Source organism: Erpetoichthys calabaricus, chromosome 16 (genome assembly GCF_900747795.2).
Source record: "Erpetoichthys calabaricus chromosome 16, fErpCal1.3, whole genome shotgun sequence".
Classification (NCBI taxonomy): Eukaryota; Metazoa; Chordata; class Cladistia; order Polypteriformes; family Polypteridae; genus Erpetoichthys; species Erpetoichthys calabaricus.
Window position 1 is genome coordinate 74,514,387 of NC_041409.2, and position 25,541 is coordinate 74,539,927.

At 38.7% G+C, this 25,541-nt stretch overlaps 1 protein-coding gene across 3 annotated transcripts in view; it reads left to right on the forward strand.

Moving 5' to 3' along the window:
• rtn1a (reticulon 1a) overlaps positions 1-25,541 on the forward strand; it is a 133,003-nt gene that overhangs the window by 54,470 nt on the left and 52,992 nt on the right. The window contains exons 2-3 of one of the 3 annotated variants that reach the window (XM_028821549.2): positions 6,630-7,376; positions 15,959-16,750. The exons of 1 other annotated variant lie outside the window; for it this stretch is intronic. In XM_028821549.2, the coding sequence (XP_028677382.1) occupies positions 6,630-7,376; positions 15,959-16,750 (1,539 nt within the window). The remainder of the gene's footprint in view (positions 1-6,629; positions 7,377-15,958; positions 16,751-25,541) is intronic. One more of the 3 variants, XM_051919733.1, reaches the window with a different exon arrangement.

Consider the following 25,541-nt stretch of genomic DNA (forward strand, 5'->3'; position numbering starts at 1 on the left):
CAGATGAGTTTTGAGCTGTTTTTTAAAAGAATTCATGGAGTCAGCTGACCTGATTAATTTCGGTAGGTCATTCCAGAGTCTGGGCGCTATACAGCTGAAGGCCCTGTCGCCCATGGAGTGTAGATTAGTGTGGGGCACAACAAGATTGCCAGAATCAGAGGACCTTAGTGGGCAGACAGGCACATAGTGATGGAGAAGGTCACTGATGTAGTTTGGCGCGAGGTTATTTAAGGCTTTGTAGGTTATTAGTAGGATTTTATATTCGATTCTGTAAGACACAGGGAGCCAGTGAAGACGGAGCAGGATGGGTGTGATGTGCTCGCTGCTGCTGGATCGAGTAAGGACTCTTGCAGCTGAGTTTTGAATGAGCTGGAGCTGTGATCTAAGATTAGAAGGGGCACCTGCCAGTAGGGAATTACAATAATCGATGCGGGATGTGATAAAAGCATGGACAAGTTTCTCAGCATTAGAGAAGGAGAGGAAGGAGCGAACACATGATATGTTACGGAGGTGAAAGTAAGAAAGTTTCTTAATGTGATTTATGTGGGTGGAATAAGAAATGGAGGAATCATAAATGACACCAAGATTCTTTGCAGTAGAGGCAGGTCTGATGAGATTACCACCAAGATGGACTGGGAAGGAGCTCATTTTATTAAGTTGCACTTTACTGCTGCACCAAGTAACTGAAGTGCTACTCAAGTACTAGTAACAGTTTACATTAAAAGACTCGCATTTTTTTCTTCACACACAATCCTGGATAGTGTAAGAAGTCACAAATTAAATAGTAAAAGATTTATTTGTAAAAATTCACAGCAGCTTGTTTTAAGTACGTAAGTCAAAATCGATCATTAGCACATCATTAGCACATTAGTATCAAAAGCAAGTTAAACAATGCAGCAATTGGTTACAGAGTGCTTAACTTGAAATTTCCCCAGAAAGTCTCAGGATCACCCATTCATTTTGTGAAACCATTGATTCCATTTTAGGGTTGGTGGGAGAAACAGTCTTAGGTTTTCAGTACTTAGAACAAGATAGGAAACAGCCCTAAATGGGATGTCAGCCTATAATACAACACACTCATGTACGTAGCCACAGTCATTCACACTGGGAGCCAAGTTAGAATCACCAGTTAGCCAAACATCTTTGAAGATGTGGAAAGAAAACCAGCGGAGGTTGTGGGGGGACCCCTGGAGATACAGCAAAACAAGTCTTCTGGAATTGGGGTAAACGCTGCACTACTGAGCGGCACACCTTGGAATCAAGAGTGCATTATTTAAACTGAAGACAACTATAAATAAACAAGACCACAAAAGTTAGAAAAATAGAGAAAATGGAAACCACTAATTTAGTTAAATGCTTTAAGAGTTAACTGGCTATGAAAAAAGTTAAAGGATACATTAATATGTTGAATATATTTGTATACATTTGTCATAAAAACGCACTGTGAAATTAGTTATAAATGTGATGCAGTATAATCAAAGTAGATGTCCTATCCCTAACCTAATGACTAATCCTAAGCACAGATACTTGCAAATGAATCCTTGCAAACTAAGCCTAATACTGTGAGGTGGTGCCAGCGGATTTCAAAAATGTTGCCAGATTAGGGAGGTGACCCAACCTACAATAAACTGGGACTCTCCTCCGCTCATTACAGGAAGTGTAGCAGACAGAAGGGAGAAGGGAAATGAGGCTCCACAAGCAAGGAGAAGATCTTCATTTTTGAGCTTATGACGAGCAAAGTCAATGCATTAGACGTGGCTCAAACTGCTTTTAATTTTTCTCTCTCAGTTCCCCAAGTATCTATTTTATTAATATAATCAGAAAAGAAAAAATGTAGAAAAGCCCACAGACTACGTTCAGGAGAGGACAGGCAATTACCAGCACAAGACAGAAAGTTGCATACAGTGGGGAACTAATTTAAGCAAGCTGTCACATATTGCACCAAACCTAATTTCCCAAAGCCTACAAAACAGAATTTTTCACATCTGACAAAAGAAAATTCCCAAAAGAGTGCAAGTATTCTTGCATAATGTAACACTGTCCCTCTAAGGCTGCCTGGAGTATGTACGTATATTTGTTAATATAAACTTTATAATGTTTCTAACAAAAGTTCTGCTAAGCAGTTTCTTTTATCTCAAAATGTAACATCAGCTTTTACTGCTTTGTTTTGAGTTCATTGCTAAAATATTTACTATATTTAAATATATAAATTTACGGTATATTTAGGTAATATATATTGGTATTGACAGTACTTGGTCATCAAAAACAAAAAATTAAACCAGTCAGTTCTACATAGAATAATACCCCACGTCATAGTATAACAAAAATATAACAAATATAAATAGCATTGACACAGTAGTATATAAGGGATAAGTGATGATATCTCACCAATAAACAGAGGATAAATATGAGATATTGGAAATGAGAAAACTACAAACTCTTTAAAATGCCATTTCTTACATGGTTCACCATATAACTAATCCCAGTGTGCATTAGAGACTTACCATTCCATTAATCACACTCATCAAATCACTACATACTGATTATATATACAGTACTGTACATGCCCCAGGGTGAATGTCCCGAGACACCCATCACCGCCCAAAACGTCTGGAAATGGACAACGTCCAGGTGTAGGATTTGAACCCACAATGCCGCATTTGTGAGGCAGCAGAACTACAGAATGTGACACCATACTGCCCAGTAAACGGGGGCTATCATTAAACATAAACCACTAGCCAAGATAAACCGTGACATTGGTTATATGATGGACCATGAACCAAATGGTATAGAAATGTGTTTGATGCTTTTCTGATTTCCAGTATCCCATATTTATTCTCTATTTATTAGTGGGTTATCATCATTTATCCGTTTATATAGCATTGTGTCAATGATATTTATATTGAATTATATTTTTTCGTTTGATTGTTCAAGTTGTACAGTGACGTGCAGTACTTGGTCTTCCCAACAAGTCAGTATTCCAAGTATTTGGTAAAGCCCATTCCAGACAAACTTAAGCGATTACATACTGTAGCAATAAAATAGCAGAAAAATAGCACCCCACCAAGGGAGAGTAAATGCTTCTATGGTGTTAAAATACAGAGGGGGATAACAGCTAATGGGGTAGGAGTTCCCCAGCAGCAGGCAGGCTTATTATCACATTACCTAGCCTTACAATTTGAAGCTGGAGCTCAGGATTGTATGCATGGCATCGTGCAGATCAGCCATGCTGAATGAAGGTTAAGGTTAATGCTGAGATGTATGAAATGAGAGCTCATAATGAGTGAATTTGGGGCATAATCTCAGATAAGAATACATATTTCCTTTGCAAGTAAGTTCCTAGGAGAATGAAGCTAAGGGAAGCTAACTGAGCTAGTCTTGGTCTTCTTCTATTCAAGGTGTAGCATTCAACAACAGCAACATTTATTTATATAGCACACTTTCATACAAAAGATGTCGCTCAAAGTGCTTTACATGATAAAAAAAAGAGGAAAAAAGACAATATAAAAATAAAATTAGGCAATACTAATTAACATAGAATAAAAGTAAGGTCCAATGGCCAGGGAGGACAAACAAAAAAAAAAACTCTAGATGGCTGGAGAAAAAAACAAAATCTGCAGGGGTTCCAAGGCCACAAGACCACCCAGCCCCCTCTAGGTATTCTACCTGACATAAATGACCTCAATCAGTCCTTATGGTATTCAGGCTTCATATGGAAGGACTTGATGATGATGGTCATGCGGATCTCTGGCCTTCAGTCCATCAATGTAGGGACATCACGGTGCTATGATCAGGTGCTGGTGGCGCAGATCGCCACCACAGAAAACCGGAAAAAGAACAGCAGAGAAAGTAGGGGTTAGTGTGGATTTCAGAGCCATGAATAAAAATGATAATTAAATGCGTATATGAAATATCCGGGTTAAACTAAAATGAAGCTATGAGAAAGCCATGTTAAAGTAATGTGTTTTCAGCAGTTTTTTTTAAAGTGCTCCACTGTATTAGCCTGGCGAATTCCTATTGGCAGGCTATTCCAGATTTCAGGTGCATAACAGCAGAAGGCCGCCTCACCACTTCTTATAAGTTTAGCTCTTGGAATTCTAAGCAGACACTCATTTAAAGATCTGAGGTTACGATTTGGAGTGTAAGGTGAAAGACATTCTGAAATCTAAGATGGAGCAAGATTATTTAAGGCTTTGTAAACCATAAGCAGTATTTTAAAGTCAAGCTGGCAACCATTGCATATGCTGGCCTGATGCCACCCCCTGGCTAGTCCAGGGACTGCACTTGATCATACGAGATTCCATGGAAATTAGGGTGTGGGGGATTTAAATAGGTGATCTATATTAACACTTGGACAAAACAAAAAAAACTGAGCTAGGTAATAAAATGTATATGTTATATTATCCAAAAAGAGGCGACACAACTAATATGTGGTAGAAGGTCAAGCATGGTGCGATAGTTCAAAACATGCAGAGGTCTATAAAACCTACAGCAGAATCAAGAACTTGAAATGTTTTAAAACATAAAGCACCAAATGAGATTAAACCATAAAACACTTTAGGATACGAGGAGACCTACATTACAACCCGGAATAACACTAGGAGACCAAAACGTACAAAACATGGTCTCATCTCATACTGACTTAATTGGATTATGGGGGGCTAGAGTCTATCCCAGCAGCACTGGGTACAGGACAAATAAGAGGCCTGGACAGGACAGCAGCTCATCACAGAGTCCACTTACAGAAATAACCATACTTGCACTTACACCACCGGCCAGTTTAGTATCCCCAGTTAACCTCATCGTCATGTCTTTGGAGATTTAGGACAAAACTTAAGTACCCATTGGGACAATGAAGAAACTTGATATGGACAATGTCCAGGCATGGGATTTGAACCCAGGAAATATATGAGGCAGCAGAACTACTGACTGTGAAATCTTACTGCCCAGTAAACACTGTGCTATTATTAAAAGTAAACCGCTAGCCAAGACAAACTAAAGGAGAACACAAAATATCAAGTAAACAAAAGCAAAGTAACAAATGTGCAGCCACACTGGGCAGAATTGTACTGATCTCAAACCCTGACTACCAGCTAGGTTGACTCACTAAAGTTTCCACCTCCCAAAGTACTGTAAAGTCTGTCGCTCTAACTGGGCCCTGTCCTCTAGCCGTGAGTTGGGTTTAGACCACCTCCCAAAGTTACGTCCAACACAGCCTGATTGACAAGATTGTTTTTTTTCTGCTGTGTACAAAATCTGATAAAAAGACATCAGATAAATTTTAAGTTTTCTGTACATGCCAAGGCCTTAACACCAAAACACACAATACATCTAAATCATGTTCTGTAACTGGGTCCCTTTACCAGCTCTTATCCCAGATATGGACTTGGACACAAGTGGGGTTCTCTTGAACCCCCACAGATTGTTGTGTGATGGCAGGAAGTGATAAAAGGAATTGCGTGTATTCAGGACTTTCAGTCATGTCAGTAAATGATAACAGACAAGTTGTTAAAGCCAAGAATTTATTCTCAGGCAGTAGATGATGAAAGCAGACCTCAGGACTGTAAATAATTCATTATACCTTAAAACAAGAGCAGGAACAATGAATTAGAATAATAAGGGAAGTAAAAAGAAACAACAGATAAACAAGAAGTGGCACTAAAAGACAATGAAAGGGTTGTCTTTTCCATTTAGTAATTTGTGACCATCACTATGTGTTTATGCAAGAGTAGATCAAAAAAGGCTTTTTAAAAATTCAGTTTTATTTATTTATGTATATATATATTACAGTGTGTTCTTGCTTTTGTACCTCAAATTTCTTGAATGCCATTTACAGAAAACCTTTCATAAGTCTGCATTATTTTATTGTTGCTTTAGCAGTCAGACAGCCAAAACGGTCCATCTGTGCATCTTTTATACACTTTTGTACATATTGTAATACCATTTATGTGTATGTGTGAGAGGGTCTGGCCTCGCCTATCCTGGAAAATGTTATTATGGCACTGTGTCTATCAATAACATAGCTGGCAAGCGGTGCCAACGTGACTACATCACATCATGAATGTACAATGCACTGGCTGTAGGTGTCTGATGGGGAATGTCTGCACTTAGTTTATGGTTTAGTAGGTATGATCCTTTTCCTGCATGTTCTAGTGTGACATGTTAATTTACATACTGTGAGACTTTAAGTTGGTCGTCTACACATACTTTTATTATTTACATAAATAAAAAATGTAGTTGGGAATAATACCCATTCTTTCTGACCACATCCATTTTGCTTTTGTAAATTATAGTTATCATTCAGTTACAGATATTCCTGTATCTGCTTTCAAAGTCATTTGTGTCTTCATTTTACAGTTTTCTCAAGTAGTTTTAAAATATGCTCTGCTCACCATCCTGACATTTGAGTCACTTCCACCTTTATGGAAGTACATAAATGTCTAATTTCATACTAACATTTTATTTTCTTCCATTTGTAATGACTTACATTTTATGAAGATGCTCTCCATCACATCACTTATTTTGCCACCTCCAGTCTCGGCTCTTTCAGGAGCTCTTTTTTGGTTGTACAGTGTGTATGACAAGACATTAACTTGCAGTTTGTCTTTTTGCCTTGTATTTCTTTGTAGGTCATGCACAGTACTCTGATGTCGGTGATCCCCAGAAATTTGAAAAAACTGCAGAAGATAATGGGACTTTTTATACATCACTCCTGTCAGATCTTAATCCAGGCATCCATCAAGATCCTTTATCTTCTTCTGGAGACCAAAACTGGGATGTCCCATCAGATTTTAAAAACTCGGATATGAAAACATCAGAAAGATCAAGGGACCGAATCCCAAGTTTTGAATCTCAGAGTATGTTTAGCTCCGATTCAGGAATTGAAATGACCCCTGGAGAATCGATTGATTCCAAAAGTATTTTGGAATGTGAAAAAATGGAAGGCTATCACTATATTGATATAAGTTGTTCCAGAAACACAGGTCAAAACGATAAAGGAGTATCCAAAGGAAATTTGGAAGACAAGATTAAGCAGATGAATCCCACTCCCCAGATGTTGTCTGATTTAGGAGATTACTCTGAGAAGAGACCAACAGAGACACCCAAGAAATTAGGGGCAGCTTTAGAAAAGCACCACTGCCCTTACGTAGAAGATTTGTCTGATGAAGATACATCAGACTATCAGATAATGGGTAATCCCAATAAAGTCAGTCCCGTAAAGATTACCCTTACTCAGATAGACGCGCCTTTGGATAACAGAGTCACAGTATCTGAAAAGGAAAGCATTCTGAGCCTTGGACTGGAAGGGGTACCCACGGTCACACTGTCTGAACCAGAAGATGATAGTTTAGGATCATCAACACCTCCACTCACAGGTACCACTTTTGTTTCATCCATTATGACAGAATTTCTGTATAACAAAAAGGTGAATTTATTTATCTTTGTGTAACTTACAAACGTTAAAGTTCATTGTTTTTCTGTAATTTTAACAAGGACTTTGAAAATGTTATTTGGACTTTTTCACTGTTTGCCAGTTAAATCAAAGTAAAGGCACAATAAATAAAATGGGATAAAGAAAACCTAAATAAAAATGATACAAACTGCCATACACCATTTCTAGATAGAATACAGTATATAACTTTATGCAGCATGAATGTACTACATTCAGAAGTCGCTGTCAAGTCAGTCCTTCCAGCTGTTTTAAGCTGTTACCGCCATGCACTGCTTGGATGTGTAAACTGTCAGAAGCGGGCGGTCAGAGCTGCCACTGTACAGATGGAAATAGTCTGACATTCTGCATTATGACAAAGGCTGTATTTTAATATCTTGGGGTTAAAATAAGTCAAGTCTCAGTGAAGCACACTTGTTTACTTAAGATTGTTTATTTTATAATGAAGATTAGGGGCAAAGGAGGGCAGTAATGAAGACTAGGAGGACAGTTAGGCAACAGTGTATAGATCAGTCCAACCTCCAAGAGTTATATAGCTTAAAGAACAAAGTTTTAATTATTTAGGGGAGGAGGAGGGAAGGTTAGGAGCACACACTGATACAGCGCATTGCCACATCCACCACACGACAAACCAACTCGGAATCCCAGATTAAGACCCGAGTGCAGCCATGCAACGGGTGAGATCTCAGCACCACACTAGTTCAGATGGAATGGAACCAGTGTGAGGATTTTTATGGAGGCTGGAGAGCCAGTTCTGCCACCAACCCCCAGATTTTTCCCTGCAGGTTGGAGGGCCTACATGTAGGGACAGATGCAGATTAACGTCATACCAGGAAGGAGCAATTGCAGGTTAAGGGCCTTGCTCAAGGGCCCAATGAAGTAGAGTCACTTTATTATTTAGGAATGTATTTAAAAGGTTTTTTTTCTAATTATTGATGACTAGCAAAATACCCGCGCTTCGCAGCGGAGAAGTAGTGTGTTAAAGAGGTTATGAAAAAGAAAAGGAAACATTTTAAAAATAACGTAACATGATTGTCAATGTAATTGTGTTGTCATTGTTATGAGTGTTGCTGTCATATATATATATATATATATATACACACACAGACACACATAAACATATATATATATACATATAAATATATTCATATATATATATATCTACATATACACATATCTACATATACACATACAGTATATATATACATATACACATCCACATATATACACATACATACACATACATATATATATATACACACACAGACACATATATATACATATATATATACACATATATATACATATCTACATATATATACACATATATATACATATCTACATATATATACACATATATATACATATCTACATATATATATATATATATATATATATATATATAGATATATATATACATATTACGATTGTTATAGTTCTCTTTGTATACCACGTTGTCAGTTCAGCACTCCGGTTGTAATATGACCAAGCCGTGCAAGCACACTCTTGAGAATGCAACGTATAGTTGTACAGGAGAAAAGCAATCTTGCCTCAAATCAATGGCAACCTTTTGTAGGTCTATGAACTCAATTTAAACTTTAGGTTTACACGGTGCTTTGTTTCCGATGTGCTGCGTTCAGTCAGTTCACGTGAGCCACTCTCTTGTGTGATGTTGCGATGTCCACGGCTTTATTTAATGTTAGCTAAGACCTGGCACTTCAAAGTTTCTCACTACAGCAATTTTAACTCCGTTACAAAGTGATTCAAATCTTGTTTATACCTCGTGTCTTCTCATTAAACTTGTATCTCGCGAATATGGTATTGCAAATGGCAGCGGGAGCGTTTCTATAAACTTAATTTAAACTTACGGTTTACACCGTGCTTCGCTTCTTATTGTTTCACTGCCTTCTCAATTGTGTAATGAATGTTTTCTTCAGCGCTCTTTGGGGCTCTTCCTTGTTTTGTACGTACTGCGTTCACAGTCAGTTCACGTGATTACATGGGAGGCGTGATGACGCGATACGCAACTCCTCCTCCCACAGCCAGCGAGCTGCACTCCATTACAGTATATGGACAAAAAAGAGGTTCCAGTTATGACCGTTACGCTTTGAATTTCAAAATGAAACCTGCCTAACTTTTGTAAGTAAGCTGTAAGGAATGAGCCTGCCAAATTTCAGCCTTCCACCTACACGGGAAGTTGGAGAATTAGTGATGAGTCAGTCAGTCAGTGAGTCAGTAAGGGCTTTGCCTTTTATTAGTATAGATTTAAAAAGTAATGCTTTAACAGTTGTAAATAAATGCATATGATTTTACTTCTTAGAATTTTAAAGGGTGACATGGTGGCACAATGTTCAGCACTGCTGCCTGATGGGTTGATGGGTCGGTGGGTAGTGGGTGTGGATGTTTGCATGTTTTCCCTGTGTCTTTTCCCCAGTACTCTGGTTTTCTTTTCAATTCCCCAGAATTTTCAGGTTAGGCTTATTGATAACAACAACAACAATTTATTTCTATAGCATATTTTCATACAAATGATGTAGCTCAAAGTGCTTTACAGGATGAAAAAAGAAAAAAAAAGAAAAATATATAGAAATAAAATTAGGTAACACTAATTAACATAGAATAAAAGTAAGGTCCGATGGTCAGGGAGGACAGAAAAAAAAATCCAGACGGCTGGAGAAAAAAAAAAAAAGAAGCAAAATCTGCAGGGGTTCCAAGGCCACGAGACCGCCCAGCACCCCCTATAGGCATTCTACCCAACATCAATGATCTCAGTCAGTCCTCATGGTTTTCAGGCTCCACATGGAAGAATTAGACGATGCTGGTCATGTGGACCTCTGGCCTTCAAAACATCCATGTAGGGACATCACTGTGCTTTGATCAGGGGGTGGTGACACAGAAAACCGGAAAAAGAATAGTAGAAAAAGTAGGGGTTAGTACGGATTTAAATATGATAATTAAATATGTATACAGAATATCCGGGTTGAACTAAAATGAAGCTATGAGAAACCCATGTTAAAATAATGAGTCTTTAGAAGTTTTTTTTAAAGTGCTCCACCGTATTAGCCTGGTGGATTTCTATCAGTAATTCCACATTTTACTGTAGGTGCATAACAGCAGAAGGCCACCTCACCACTTCTTTTGAGTTTAGCTCTTGGAATTCTAAGCAGACACTCATTTGAAGATCTAAGGTTATGTTTTGCAGTGTAAGGTGAGATGCATTCTGAAATATAAAATGGAGCGAGATTATTTAAGGCTTTATAAACCATAAGCAGTATTTTAAAGTCAATTCTAAATGGCACGGTTAAACAATGTAGTGACATTAAAACTGGAGAGATGTGCTCGGATTTTCTTTTCCTAGTTAAGATTCTGGCAGCTGCATTCTGCACTAGTTGCAAACGATTGACGTCTTTTTTGGGTAGTCCTGAGAGGGGTGCGTTACAGTAATCTAGCCAACTAAAAACAAAAGCGTGCACTAATTTTTCAGCATCTTGAAAGGTTATAAGGGATGTAACTTTTGCTATATTTCTTAAGTGAAAAAATGCCATCCTAGTAATCTGATTCATATGCAATTTAAAATTTAGGTCAGAGTCAATAATTACCCCTAAATTCTTTACCCTTTCTTAACTTTTAAGCCTAATAGATCAAGTTTATTTCTATTACCCTCATTACAGTATATCCATTTTTTCCAATCACTAAGATTTACGATTTCTCCTTATTTATTTTGAGGAAATTACTACTCATCCATTCAGAAACACAAGTAAGGCATTTTGTCAGTGAATCAAGAGAGTCGGGGTCATCAGGCGCGATTGATAAATACAGTTGTGTGCCATCAGCATAGCTGTGGTAGCTCACATTATACCTTGAGATAATCCGACATAATGGAAGCATAACTCCATATTGATCCACTATGAATAAGGGACCCTTTGATGGGCTGGCTTCATGTCCAGTCCATTTCCAGATTTGTGGCTGATTATGTTGGGATTGGTCCTGCAAACCCCCAAATCCCACTTTCCTGTGACTGAAATTTGGATTAAGCTGGTCATGTTGTTATTTTAATAGAGAAGGTAGAGAGTGCTGTAGAGTTGTGAATAAAGTTAGTTTAAGTATTTTAATGGAAGCGCAGCTTTAAATGGCTGATTTTTGTGTGATCAATCTTTATACAGTAATCCCTCACTTATCGCGGGAGATAGGTTCCAAGGCCGACCGCGATAACTGAATTTCCGCGAAGTAGGGACACTATATTTATTTAATTATTTAACGTGTATTTGGACATTTTTAAACCCTCCCTGTATTGTTTACAACCCACCCTTTACTCTATTAATAACAGGGACAACTGGTAAGCAATATGAAATCGGTAGATAAGTTTACACTTACTGTATAGCGAAGTACACGTAGCAGCTTGTAGGCGGTCATGACGTCGTCGACCTTGTTGCAAAGATTCCTAAAGCAGATTCCATCCAGACTACTGCCTTATCACGTCCAATTGCAACTTGTTTTGTGCCCTGGTTAAAGGACACTGCGGCCGTAGATCTTATATGCTTTTCCTCCTTTTTAAATAAAAAGAATTGTGGACTCATTGATGCTGTAATGGTGTCCTGCAGCGGTGTAGCTGTTCCCTTCCTTCAACATATCCAAAACTTTTACCTTTTCTGCAATCATTTGCATCTTCTGTTGGCGCTTGGACACGGCCCCTGAAGCAGTAGCACGTTAATGCTGAATGAGTGAGATGAGACTTCCTGGTTAATGCAGCTGAGCCAATCAGCAGCACACAAGAACTTAACTGCGTGCTCTGATTGGGTAGCTTCTCAGCCATCCACCAATAGCATCTCTTCTATGAAATCAACTGGGCAAACCAACTGAGGAAGCAAGTACCAGAAGTAAAAAGACCCATTGTCCGCAGAAACCCGCGAAGCAGCGAAAAATCCGTGTTATATATTTAGATATGCTTACATATAAAATCCGCGAAGTCGTGAATCTGCGAAAAAGTGAACCGCGAAGTAGCAAGGGATTACTGTAATCAGTTTAAGTCTATTTTTGACAGTGACTGAAAAAAAATATTTCAAGGCAAACCCCCAATGCTTCAAAGTGCTCCACATCACCAATTAATAATGCAGTGTGCAGTGGCAGCGTGGTGTAGAAGTTAGGGCTTGGACTTCAAACCCTGAGGTTGTGGGTTCATATCCACTACTGACACTGTGTGACCCTGAGCCAGTCACTTGAGCCGCCTGTGCTCGAGCTGGAAAACCAAAAGAAATGGAACTAATTGTATCATAAATGTTGTAAGCCGCCTTGGATAAAAGTGTCAGCCAAATAGGTAAATGTAATAAAACTGCTGTATAGTTAAGACTATTATCAATAAAACATAATTTAAAAGAGTTTGTATTTGGAACACATTATTAATTATGTTTGGAACTTAAGGAATATTTTTTCTTTCCTACATCTTTGGAGCAGGAAAGCTAACATTTAAAAATAAAACTATTTGATTAATTTAACAGACATTAGTATAATATGCTGTTAATAAGCTGGGATCAGTAATTGACATGTTCAAAATTAAGTAGTGTTACAGTTTAAGTCGAGTTTGAGTACATGCTCAAAATGTAAGTGACTGCTTGCTGAGCAAATGCTCTAATAACAACTCATTTTTAAATATCTAAATGCTGATGTTATTTAGTAGACTTGAAAGGGAAATCATTCACCACACACATCTCAAAACCATCAAACTGTTTTAGTTATAGAATAATCGTTTGAATAACTTCCAACAATATAGAAAGAATATACTTTTAATGTATATAAAAAGACATAATTAAAATATTAAGTTTAAAATTAAAGTTGATTTTTTTGGCTCACAAGGAAGATTTGTCTGGGAAACATAGACTTTGATTACATAAATCATTCATCTATGTTGAAAACTAAATTATGTAGGAGAAATAATTACATAAATAAATAAATAATGATTTTTAAAGCACCTAATACACTGTGCTGTTTGTGTACATTTTGCTTTTTAAATTTGTAGGCATCATGGAAAACAATATTAAACTACTCTACCTCATATAGTAACATTAAAAGATGAATGTATAATTGCACATAATATACTGTTTTCAGTAATGTTATAAAACTTGCACAGTGGCAGCATTTTGTTGAATGAATAAGACGTTTCAGAGCTGATTGTCTGGCAGCCACAAGGAAAATATATACATGACATAAAAATGGATAAAACATAAAAACTGGCAAAGCTGGCAAAGCCAAGGATTTGATGGCAGCATAATGACACATTTAAAGCTGGGGTATCAATTCACTGTTAGTATGAGCAAGACAATTAAACAGCTAACCATCACAAAGGCTGTTTTAAATTGACATACTGTAGATTTGTTTGTATAGTGTATATGAAATGTCCTACCTGCTCAGCATGAAATTTCAACAGGGCCATGTTAGGCTACATGACACACAGTCTGCACAGTCAAACTGAGATATATAAGCAAGCGCCCTTCTGTTTGAATCGGCAGCACACACATTCGCCCATGTCTAGGCATCAAGAACACAAACTTGTGTACTGTACTTGAAAAGCACAAAATCATTCATAATAGCAGGTAACATGTTCTATAATGAAATTAAATGCAAAAGTCAGATTCAGCACCCCCAAAAAAACATACTGGGAAGTAAGCATTAATAAAAAAGGCTTAAACAAACATCAGATATTTGCCAACATACTGAATCATATGACAATTTACAAAGTGTATCACAAGTATATTGGTTCTGATATATTCAGGTTTATATTGTTAAGGCAAGAAAATATAAACTCTGAGAGAGAGAGAGAGGTTAGGAGCAGGCGCTGCACATGACCGCACCCGCCACATGACGAACCAACTTAGGATCCCAGATTAAGACCCGAGTGCAGCCATGCAACAGGTGACACCTCCGCACCACACTAGTTCAGATGAGTGGAACAGTGTGAGGTTTTTTATGGTGGCTGGAGGGCCAATTCTGCCACCAACCCCCAAGTTTTCCCTGCAGGTTGGAGGGCCTACGTGCAGGGCTGGATGCAGATTAACGTCATACCCAGGAAGGAGCTATTGCAGGTTAAGTACCTCGCTCAAGGGCCCAACAGAGTAGAGTCTCTTTTGGCGTTTATGGGATTTGAACCGGCAACCTTCTGATTACCAATGCAGATGCCTACCTCAGAGCCACCACTCAGCACTATAAATTCTTAAGACAAGGAAATAAACTCTAAGGAAAGGATGCAGTTAGCTTACTTTTTACTGTCACCTCTCACTTGAAAATGAAAAATAGCTGAAAGCAGCACAATTTCATAGTGGCAGCTGTGACTATCAGCTTCCTCCTCTTCAGATAGTAGAAGGCCTTTCATGGGTCTGACCAGCACCAGGATACCTTCAAACCATCCAGGTAAGTTTTGGTTTCCACAAGGCAATGCATATAATCAATGTGATACTCTTTAACCATTTTATACTTGGTCGCTTTCTTTCTGTTGAACTACGAACACATTTTCCACTACCAACACTGAAACAACACAGCCCATTATGTAAACCTTACCCTTAAATTGAGTCATTTGTTTTATGTCCAATTGATGCTTAGTGTGATAATTAAACAACACAGACGTCATAAAGATTTGGGGCAGCTACCCTTATATTGTTTTCCCGGCTGCAAAAGTCACGTTTTTCAAGCACGATGTGCATAGAACAAGAGTCCAAAACAGAAGTGATTTTAATAGACAAAGATGGAGGCTTTAAAGGTCCGTAAAGGAAGTGATGTCATCAAAAGGGCCGGAATCGGAAGTGATGTCTTCTGGGCCGGATGTGACGTCAGCAAAGGGGCCGGCACCGGAAGTGATGTCTTCTGAGGCGTCGGAACCTTGCAGGATTTCCCAGGAAAGGTCTGTAGGGAACTGAGAAAGAAGGTCAGCGCACTCCGCTGCCCCCGGTCGGATATTTTATTACAATTACTCAGGCCCTTATGCTGCATCCTACTCGCAGATGTGTGACATTAGGTAGTTGCTATATCTCTTTTTGTCTGTTTTAGGTACCCCAAAGCATACATCCTTGCTATGTATGTGTGTGTGTAATACACAGTGTAAAAGCCAAGTACAGTATATGTGCATAAAACATAACCAGGCTTACAGGCCACAGTGACACATTAATCACTATTCATTTTTCAACTCTAGCTACTCACACATTTTGTTTTTTTTGTCAAAGAGATGGCTGATGAAAAATAAAGACACATATAATCCACTTATAAACACTCTGAGGATGGGCACTTTTAGAGCACGGTCTCCTAAGAAAGATGGTGCACAAAGATCTTCTAGACGATCATCTACTGTGTGTCGTTTCTATATGCAGTATACACCAGTGTTTTTCATGTTAAATGGCTAAATGATCCTTCATAATTTCAAAAACTTGCATTCTGCCCACATTTTTAAATTGTTTGCTTTATTATTAAATTTCTTCTACTTAGTACAAGTTTAAGTCACACCATATATTTTCAATCTTATTTCAGAAGAGTCCGAGTCCCCAGCAGAATTTACATTCCACCCTGGAGACAAGAAATCTTTCAGTCCAACCAAGAGTCCTGATCAGGCCTTTGGTTCAAGACCGAGACCTCCCAGCCCTTCATCTGAAAGAGATGGCATTGACCAAGTCTTTCCCAGGATCCCAAGTTCATCTTTGCTGTCCGCACAAGATCCAGAAGTGAGTAGCACAGAGTCAGAGGACTCAGATATTAAGCTTTTACCAGAGGAGCCACTTATATCTGAAGAGATTGGGAGCTCTGGCTACATGACATTTGGTCAGATTGCTGGATCGTCTCCTTCTCCAGTATCTCCATTAATCCAGTACAGCATACTCCGAGAAGAACGGGAGGCTGAACTGGATAGTGATCTTATCATTGAGTCCTGTGATGCTTCCTCTGCCTCTGAAGAAAGTCCAAAGAGAGAACAAGATTCCCCTTTGAAGAGGTCCCAGCCTATTGGGAACAAAGTCATTGATTTACAAACAAAGCATGTTGTTGCAGAAGTTAACTCGGGCACACCTAATGACAAACAGTCCATTGAAAAAATGAAGAATCTGACAAATTCTGATGACATTTTTAGCAAATCAAAGCACTCTGCCGGCTATGCCACCCCTGAGGTGAGGATTGAGCAGCCATCTTCTGGGGACACATTTACTAAAAAAGCCACCCAAACCAAAGCAGAAATTCTAGAAATCAAAAAAGAGTTACATGGTCAAGACCAGGGAGCTGAAAAAAAGATTTCATGCGGAACCTTCCTGCGTTTGTTTGAGAGACAAAAAGGTAAACTAGAACTTGATTTAAGTTTCACCTCCCTGCATGTTTGTCTTGGTTTAACACTTCTGTTTTAGTTCTTCATCTGTATGGTTAACCTGCTCTTTTTTATACCCCCATTATGGCATATCATCTCTTATCCCATCTTCCTGTTCCTATCATGTTACTTGTTAAAAATTTTCAGCCTTTATTTTTTCACTTTTTTGCTTCACCTATTCTCTAACAGTCTTCAGTCATTTAAATCAATCCATTTCATTTTGTCGCAGATGTGTTTTGCTTCAGGTTTCATTTAGTTTCCATCATTATGGTCTTTTCAAAGCAGATTTGAACTGGTACATATGAACAAACATGTCCACTTACCACTTTTTTTTTCTTTCCAGTCCAGTCTAATTACCTTGTGCATGCCAGAGTTGGTCTTTTCCGATGGGTTTATAGACTAGTGGTGTCCAGCTGTGATATTGGAGGGCTGCAGTGGCCAAAGTTTTCCTTCCTGTCACTTTCTTAATTAGTGACTATTTCCTTTTGTTAATTGACTTCCTTTCATTTTAGTTGCCTTGTTTTCTAAGACTCAGTCTTCTGAATTGGTTCTTCTTTCCATAAATGGCAGCCAAACAAAAATGAGATGTGAAATGGTCCAACAGATGACCATCTTAGTGGCCCAACCAATTTCAGTTCAACCAGTTTCTTAAATTCTTAATATCGTTAATTAAACATGTAACTTAATTCCATGGGTTGTTGCTGTGGCAGAATGAGAGTACCAAAATTTTCACTGTTGATTTTCTTTTATCCAATAGTACTGTCAAATGTTTTGTGGACCCGAGCAGATCAACATTACTACATTGCTAAGACCTTCACCTTTCTCTATTTTTGAACTAGCTATGCTTTACAGGTGAAGAAAAAAAATGTAGTGTTCTTCTTGTGCCTGTACTCACTATCTTCACATGCCCTACATGTACCCGCAGCATTCCTCCTACAACTCTGCTCAGTATCATTGTGTGTCCTAACCTATCTTGCTCGGAGCTCCCTGTCTCAGCCGAGTTTCTGTAAAGCTTGCTCCTCAGACTCTTGCCATTTCAAAGCACCTTACCCCCCCCTTCTGTCTGCTTTTTGGCCACTGCCAATAGTAAACAGGAATCCGTTACCTGCTGTGAAAACATCATTCATATTCTTGCAAATATTTTCCGTGAAGGCAACTTGAGTAGCACCTTGTTAGTATTTACAATAAAAACAATAACAATTTATTTCTTGCATAGCCCAAAACCATACAGGAAATAACTCAATGGGCTTTGGCAGGCCCAGTTTTTTGACTGCTGCCCAGCCATCGCTCCCTAAGAACACAAGAAAAAACTTGCAAAGTAAAACCTTGTAAAGGGAAAAAAAAACAGAAGACATCTTGGGAATGGCAATTCAGAAAGAGACCCCCTTCCAGGTAGGTTGGGTGAGCAATGGTTGTCAAAAAATGCAGTAAATTCAAAACACCAAACAGAACACAAGTGATCTTCTTCAAAGAGCTAGATGGCCAATCTGTTATTGCCACCTCAAGTATTCAGTACAATAGTCCAAAATACAAAGCAGCGTTCTTGCACAGCACTCCTCACCATGTGCAGGCATATTGGTGAGAGCAGAACCAAATCAAATGGAATTAAATAGTGGTCAGAAATAACTCAAGTTAACCCCTTAAACTGCCACATACTTTGGGGGGGTTAATGCACCCCTGGACGCCAAATACTTTTTTGCTGCACTTTTTAAGGAAACGTCACAATTCACCAAGAAAAAGTGAAATTTTAATGGAACACATTTTTTTTCATGCAAAGAGCATCGCAATTACTGCAACACTGATCATTTTACAGACTGCTAATGGACTGTAAAAACTATAAAATAAAAAAAAAAACAACTACTGCAACAATCTTTTATTATATGTACAAGGTGCAACTGATGCCATTGATGAAATTCAGTAAATCACCCAGTCAACTGAGCTTGAACTGGCTGCACGCAAGCACACAGAGGTAAACGCTGACGCTGGCAGGCTAGTCTAGTGCAGCGGCTCAATCCCAAGGGCAGTGATGCTGCAGGGGGCGGCAGTGGTCATGAACTGGCTGCTCAACGAGTGTACAGCACTGACTGATCAGCTCCGGCATGCTGCCAAATTGCACTGGGAATCAACTATAGCCAGTTGCAGCGTTCAATGAATGTACGTCGCGGAATATACTCGGCTCCGGCTTGCTGGCAAATTGCATTGGGAACCGACTATCGCTGGTTCCGGCGATTTAAGGGTTAATAGGGCAATATTTAAATTTTGAATTCCAGCTCTGTAAGTTAAAATTACGTCTAATGTGTGGTTGTGATTGTGAGCTGGACTGTTGACAATCTAACTAAGCCAGGTTTCAGAGACAAGACACAAATCAGACTTTGTACTTAATATAATATCATTTACCAAAGCAGTTTTATTTCCAAGAGAGCAAGTGTTTAATAAGCAGCATTTAAAACTGCAAAGAGGTTATAAAGTATTTTAAGGTTTTCATCAAGACATAAGATAAGATTTAGCAACCAATTGTCGTATGGGTAAGTTATTCCCTTTGTTGTCATTGAAATGCTCCATGTGAACTCCTTTTTTTTTTATAAAAGTAAAATGTAGTATTTGAATTTTGCACTGCTAATATATCATTTTATCATCCTTACCTTTGATCAATTAAAGCCAAACTAAATGGCTCCGACTGCTCTGAGAGACCGGATACACACACCCATACACCCACAGACAAACACACAGTAGCATTTTATGATGTGGTAGATAGATATCATATGATGGAACCAAGTTAGCTGGTCATGGGTTGGCTCATTTTGCATCTTATTATTGTTTGGCTGCGAACAAAGAAAAAAAAAAACAAGTGATCCGAGTTGTAAATAGCAAGTCGATTAAAATTAAGTTGAAAGACGTTAATTAGCAAAAACTGGTCATTAATGAAGAAGAGGTTTAGGATGAAAACCTGTTGAATGTCTTGTTAGAAATCATCTGTGACATGTTTTTGCCATCTTGAGCGAAGTAAGTTGAGAATAAGAATTAAGAAAAGTTAGAATGCACAGAAATGCAGTACCCCAACATCCAAGAATATAAACAAAACTAAAAATGATTAACCTGTTTGGCTGCTGGCTGTTTGTATGCTTTTTCTTTTTTCCAGTTCTTCCTTTTCAGTTGTTGTATAGTGCCATGCAAAAGTATACTGTCTCATTGAAAGTCTTCTCCATTCTCTGGATTTCAATTGGATACATACACATATTGCTCCAGTAAGTATTTTATTGACTACCTAACTGTTACTAAAAGTTTGTTTTTAAAGCCAAAGTAAATCAGTTGTCAAAAGTAAATGTAATGACATAACAGCTGGAAAAACCACACGTGCTCAGATATTCAAAACCCCTTATGCTTCAAAAGCTTAAAGTGGCAAGTGTTCTCAAACAAAGCACATTTTCTTATCGCTTGGACCTGATTTAATAATTAGTTTCTACTAGTGAGCAATATGAGTAAAGGTCACATTTTCTGTGACTCTTATTAGCCAGCCTGTAAATCCTTTGCAAAAATGAAGACTAAAGAGCAAACCACAGAAGTAAGAGACAAAGTGATACAAATAAATAAACTGGGAAAAGGGTCCAAAAAATATTAAAGTGCTTGGGTGTCCCAGTGAGCACTATTGGATCCATCATCAGGAAGTGGAAGCTGTGACACACCACCCAGTCACTATATAAAGAAGGCCGTCTTTCAAAACTTAGCACCCAAAATAACAGATTGGTAAAGGAGTCATCGAAGAAGCCAGCCATCACTTTGAAGGACCTACAGTAGTCAGTTGATGACATTTGGGTAGATGTTCATGACTCCACAATATCAAGAGCACTTAGTAACTCAGTGGCCTGTTTGGGAGGGTGGCAAGAAAGAAACCATTACTTAGGATCTTGCCAAAGTGCATGTGAGGGACCCAACAAGGATTTGGAAAAGGTTTTGTGCTCAGATGAAACCACGATAAAAGCTTTCTAGACAAAGCTCAAATCACTATGTATGATGCAGACTCAATGCCATCTATGCCTCAAAAAATAGTATCTCTGCAGTGAAGTACAGTAGTTGGCAACATAATGCTGTGAGGATACTTTTCATCTGCAGATACTGGGGATCTTGTTAAGACTGGTGGAAGAATGGATGAAACTAAATACAGGGAAATAAAGGAAGATAACCTGTTCCATTTGGCTGAGAATCTGAAGCTTGGGAGAAGGTTCATCTTCCAGCAAGACAAGGATGGCAAACACAAGGCTAAAACAAACCTGCAGTGGTTAAAAAACAAAAAAAGAAATGGCCCAGTCAAAGTCCAGATCTCCTCCCCATTAAGAATCGGTGGCACTTTTTGAACCAACCAACCAACCTAAATGACCTGCAGAAAATCTGCCAGGAAGAATGGAACAGGATCACTCGTGAGCAGCGTGCCAAGCAGGTTCAGACTTGAGGCTGTTACTGCCGCAAGAGGAGGACCTACTGATGTGTGGGGTTTGAATGCTTTTGCTGGAAGCTTTTCTGCAGTTTTTATTTTTTAGATGTATACCTTTGACAAATTATTTAGTTTGGCATTAAAAATAAACTTTTACAACACTTATGTTGTCAACAAAATGACTTATTGGAGGAATATGAGTTATGTATCTTTTGAAATCTAGAGAATGGTGATGACTTTCAAGGGGGCTGAATACCTCTGCAAGGCACTGTACCTTTTAAATTAAAAAAAAAAACAAATCTCAGAAGATGTTTTGAAATAAAGGTAAGTGGAGAAGGCATTGCCTGAGAGGAGCACCCATCACTGAAGCCATAGCAGCATACCATTCATGTCAGTGGTGGTCCTGGGTCATTTGATCACACAAGGCACCTGCTCCCCCAATGCCCTTCATGGATGCAAACTGCAATCCTGAATGATGGAACACCCAGTTTAATGAAACAAAATTCTTTTAGCACAAAAATGATTACAAAGTTCAGGAATGGGAGCCCCTAGATAGTTAAGAAGTACAGCTGTATTAATATAAAATGACTGCTTTTTTTCTGCCTGCAGTTAGATTATGACAAAATGTCATTATGCAAGCTGGATTTTCATAAGAATAAGGAAACATATGGCCCAAGTCTTGAATTATATCTAAATGTGCTATGGCTATAGACGTCAAAGTGAAAACAACGAGGATTCCTAAAGTTGAATCACTTTAATGAAGATGTGGGGGGGAACAAATCCACTAACTAGCCTTTTTGTTGCAGGTTGCTGACAACGTTTTAACACCTTTAAAGTTAAGCTGTTCTACATGCAATAGAATGTACGGCCTAACACTAGATGACGATCCTGTCCTCTTTTAGCACAACTGTTACTGGTCCCAAAACCTAACGTAAAAGTGTTTGTGCTGATGTGACATGATGCACCTTTATCTTTAGCTCTCTTCTCTTCTTCTTCCCTGGCTTTCATGGTGGATTATGATGGTGTTCACTGTTCAGTACACTTTTTTAACTCTTATAATGGCAATTTCACCTAGACTTTGCCATGGAGTGATGGTCTATTGTCAATCAAAGGCTGAAGACTAAATCACCTCATTGTACTACAAATGTAGTTTTTGTTATGTTTTCCATTTCTATTTTTTTGTAGATCAGGCAAAATGACGCACTTCACACTGTATATCTCTTACTGGGGTATCTGTACATTTTGTTAGGAGTCATTTCATTGATCTGGGGTGGAGTTTGAGACAGCCCCCCTTCCATTTTGGGGTCCATTCTGCTTAGCCGAACAGTGAAAGAGGTGCAATAGGAATGCGGTTTGGTTAGACGGGGGCATTTGTTTGCCCCCTATCATTTGCTGGTTTAGACATTTGACTGTACTGCCTCTGCTGGGGATCGCCAATCCAAAAAAAATTGTGTCCAGAAAAACCAGACCCATTTTGTGGGCATTACTAAAACACAAGTACATTTGTCACACTTTAATCTTCATTTCTGTCTTTAGTTTTACTTGAATTTTCTTGCTTGTATAACATTTGTAAATGAGAGCATTGCTTATGTTGGAGGGGCTTGTTCAGAGTCTGTTGCATTCAGAAGGATTCCAAACCTCTTTAAAACATTTGGAAAGAAATGAGACTTTAAGAAGAAATTTCAAGAGAGTTAATGAATGTTGCTGCAGTGAATCGTTTATAAAGAAAAGCAGCAAAAAAATGTTGTTTTTCTGAAAGCAGAAGTAAGCGTGTTAGTTATACCATGTCAGTAATGCACCAGGACATGCTAACCACGGTTTCGATTTTATGCCTGTTGCCGGTTTTCCTGGAGGTTCCTGGCACCCCTGGAACTTCATGGATTCTCCTCCATACGGGAAAACTGTGCTGACAAACTTGTCTGTTAGATGCTTGTTTGCAGAATGCTGAGTACTAGGAATCAGATAACAACCAAAGAAACCCAGAAGATGGATAATTAAGAAGAGGAAAGGCTACATTGTGGTCTAAAGACTGGCAGGAGGTCAGAATGCCAGTGTTAAGAATCACTAAACCTTGGACATTTCAATGAAAAAAAAAAAAAATTTGTAGATTTGTTTTTCAATCATTTGTTTTGAGTATTCTTAAAATTTGGTTTTCAAGGAGCATGACCATATGTGAGTTTAGGATTAATTTTGAATCTGTCAAACTGCCATTTTAGATTCTCAGTACTTTCGTTAGTGAGTTGCTAGGATGCACTGTACCGTTGCTAAGGAATGTATCCCAAGATACTCTGTGTCACATCATGAAGGCTCCACTACAAAACTCGGCACAACGCTTCAGCTCTCAGAGTACAGATTTAGACCTTAAACGGTGCTAGTCTTGACATCGTCCTGTTGGGTATCCTGGTTAACAAATTTCTAGCTTCCCAGTTCTCAATTTGGCTCATAGTCTTAGCATTTTGGTGATGACTTCTGGCAATTCTTGTTTTGACTTTGCTTACAGTTTAGCCCTTTGGATTTTGTTTTCGGTACTCTAGAATATTGTGTTTGGTCTAGATTCTCGAAAATGTGTACATCTCCTGGTATGTTTTTAACATAACCTATTAGGTTGCTGACAATCATCTGTGCCAGCAGGCAACATGAAGAGGATGGCTGGAAATAAAAGCAAATGGAGTAGTCTGTGCGATGGTCAGGCTTCAGTATTCGTGACTGCTAATAACAACCGGGAAATGTCAAAATTATGTTAGTCGAAGCCCAATACACAAAGCTGAAGTCAAAGTCAAAACAGAGCAGAACTCCTAACAATAGCTACAATTCTAAGCCATTAATCTATTATAAGTAATCAGTTTAAGTATAAATCCCAAAATTGGATGTTCTTCCGTGGCATCACAGACTTAAATAGGCAGATGTCACGATGCCACACTGCACTCCCCATGTCCGTACGACCAGCAAAGGGCTTCTTCATCATAACTATTATAACTGCAGCCATGAAAACAGTATCATATAATTGAGATGCTCACTAGAAAACATTTAACAAATTGGTGCCATGATCACACTGTAACAGTAACTTTCAAAATAAACTGAGAATCAAAACTAACTTGGCATATTCAAAATCTCATAGAATGGATCAGTGCCTGAAGTGGAACTAAAGCACTGGTGATAGTCTGTTTATGGCGATACACTTTCATTCACTTGATTCTGGGCTCGTGAATCTTTGAGTGCCGTGATACCATCACATTTGAGTCAAGAACAGGAGTTGGGGTCACATCAAGCACTGGAATTGAACCAGCATCAAATAAAGCTCCAGCTATTTATAAAACACCGTAGTGATGTTGTGGTGACTGGTCAGCTTGACAATATTTGTTGTGTAGGAGCCATTTTCAAACACTGGCATTAGCTGCTTGAATGAATGTGTTTATGTGATACTCGCTGTATAAATGGGGCCTGAGCAGTTGGTGGAGTTTGTGTTGGTAAAGGTATTTAGTGACACTTGGTAACGTCAATACACATCATGCTCAGCATAAAACAGCAAAGAGAAAAATATGAACTACAACAATAGTATAAAAGTGCCAAAAAGAACAATTACCATTGCAGTCATTTCTTCCATATCTTCCTAGTTGATAAGTACACAAATGCCCTTCGCTTACAGTGAATGTAGTTAATGTCCTCAAGATTTCTTGCTTGTTCTGCTTCTTGATGTTAACGTAAAAGCCTACACTCGCAGTGGTTTTCTGTGGAATCTACCATGCCATTCCATTTTGTAAGCTTTTAATCCTGAGCAGCAGGGTCATGGTGGGGGGCTGTAAGCTATCCCAGCAAGCACAAGGCAGAAACAATCCCTGGGAAGGGCCCCAGTCCATTGGAGGGGAACTCACACACACACACACACACACACACGTCACACATACACAACGGTCTATTTCGTGTCACCAGTCCACCTAACCTGCAAATATTTGCACTTTGGGAAGAAATCCACACAGACATGGGGAGAACATGCAACCTCCACGCAAGGAGGACCCTGGACATGAAACTGGGGTGTGAACCGCGGTGTCCTTACTTTGAGGCAGCAGCACTACTACCACTGTGCCACCCACCAGCCACTTACTTAAACTGTAGATGTTTTAGTGTCATTCAGGCTTTATCTTACAAAGACATTTTAACACAAAACACCTTTACAATCTTCATTTTAATGAAACACAGTAAGTTGGTTCATTGCACTTCAGTATTTTTCACGCGATCCATATGTACACAAAACTGAAAGTAAATATCAATAAACCAAAGAAGTGGCCAACGGCATGAAACATACGTCTGGTAAGTCTGTTGTAAAAATATATTTG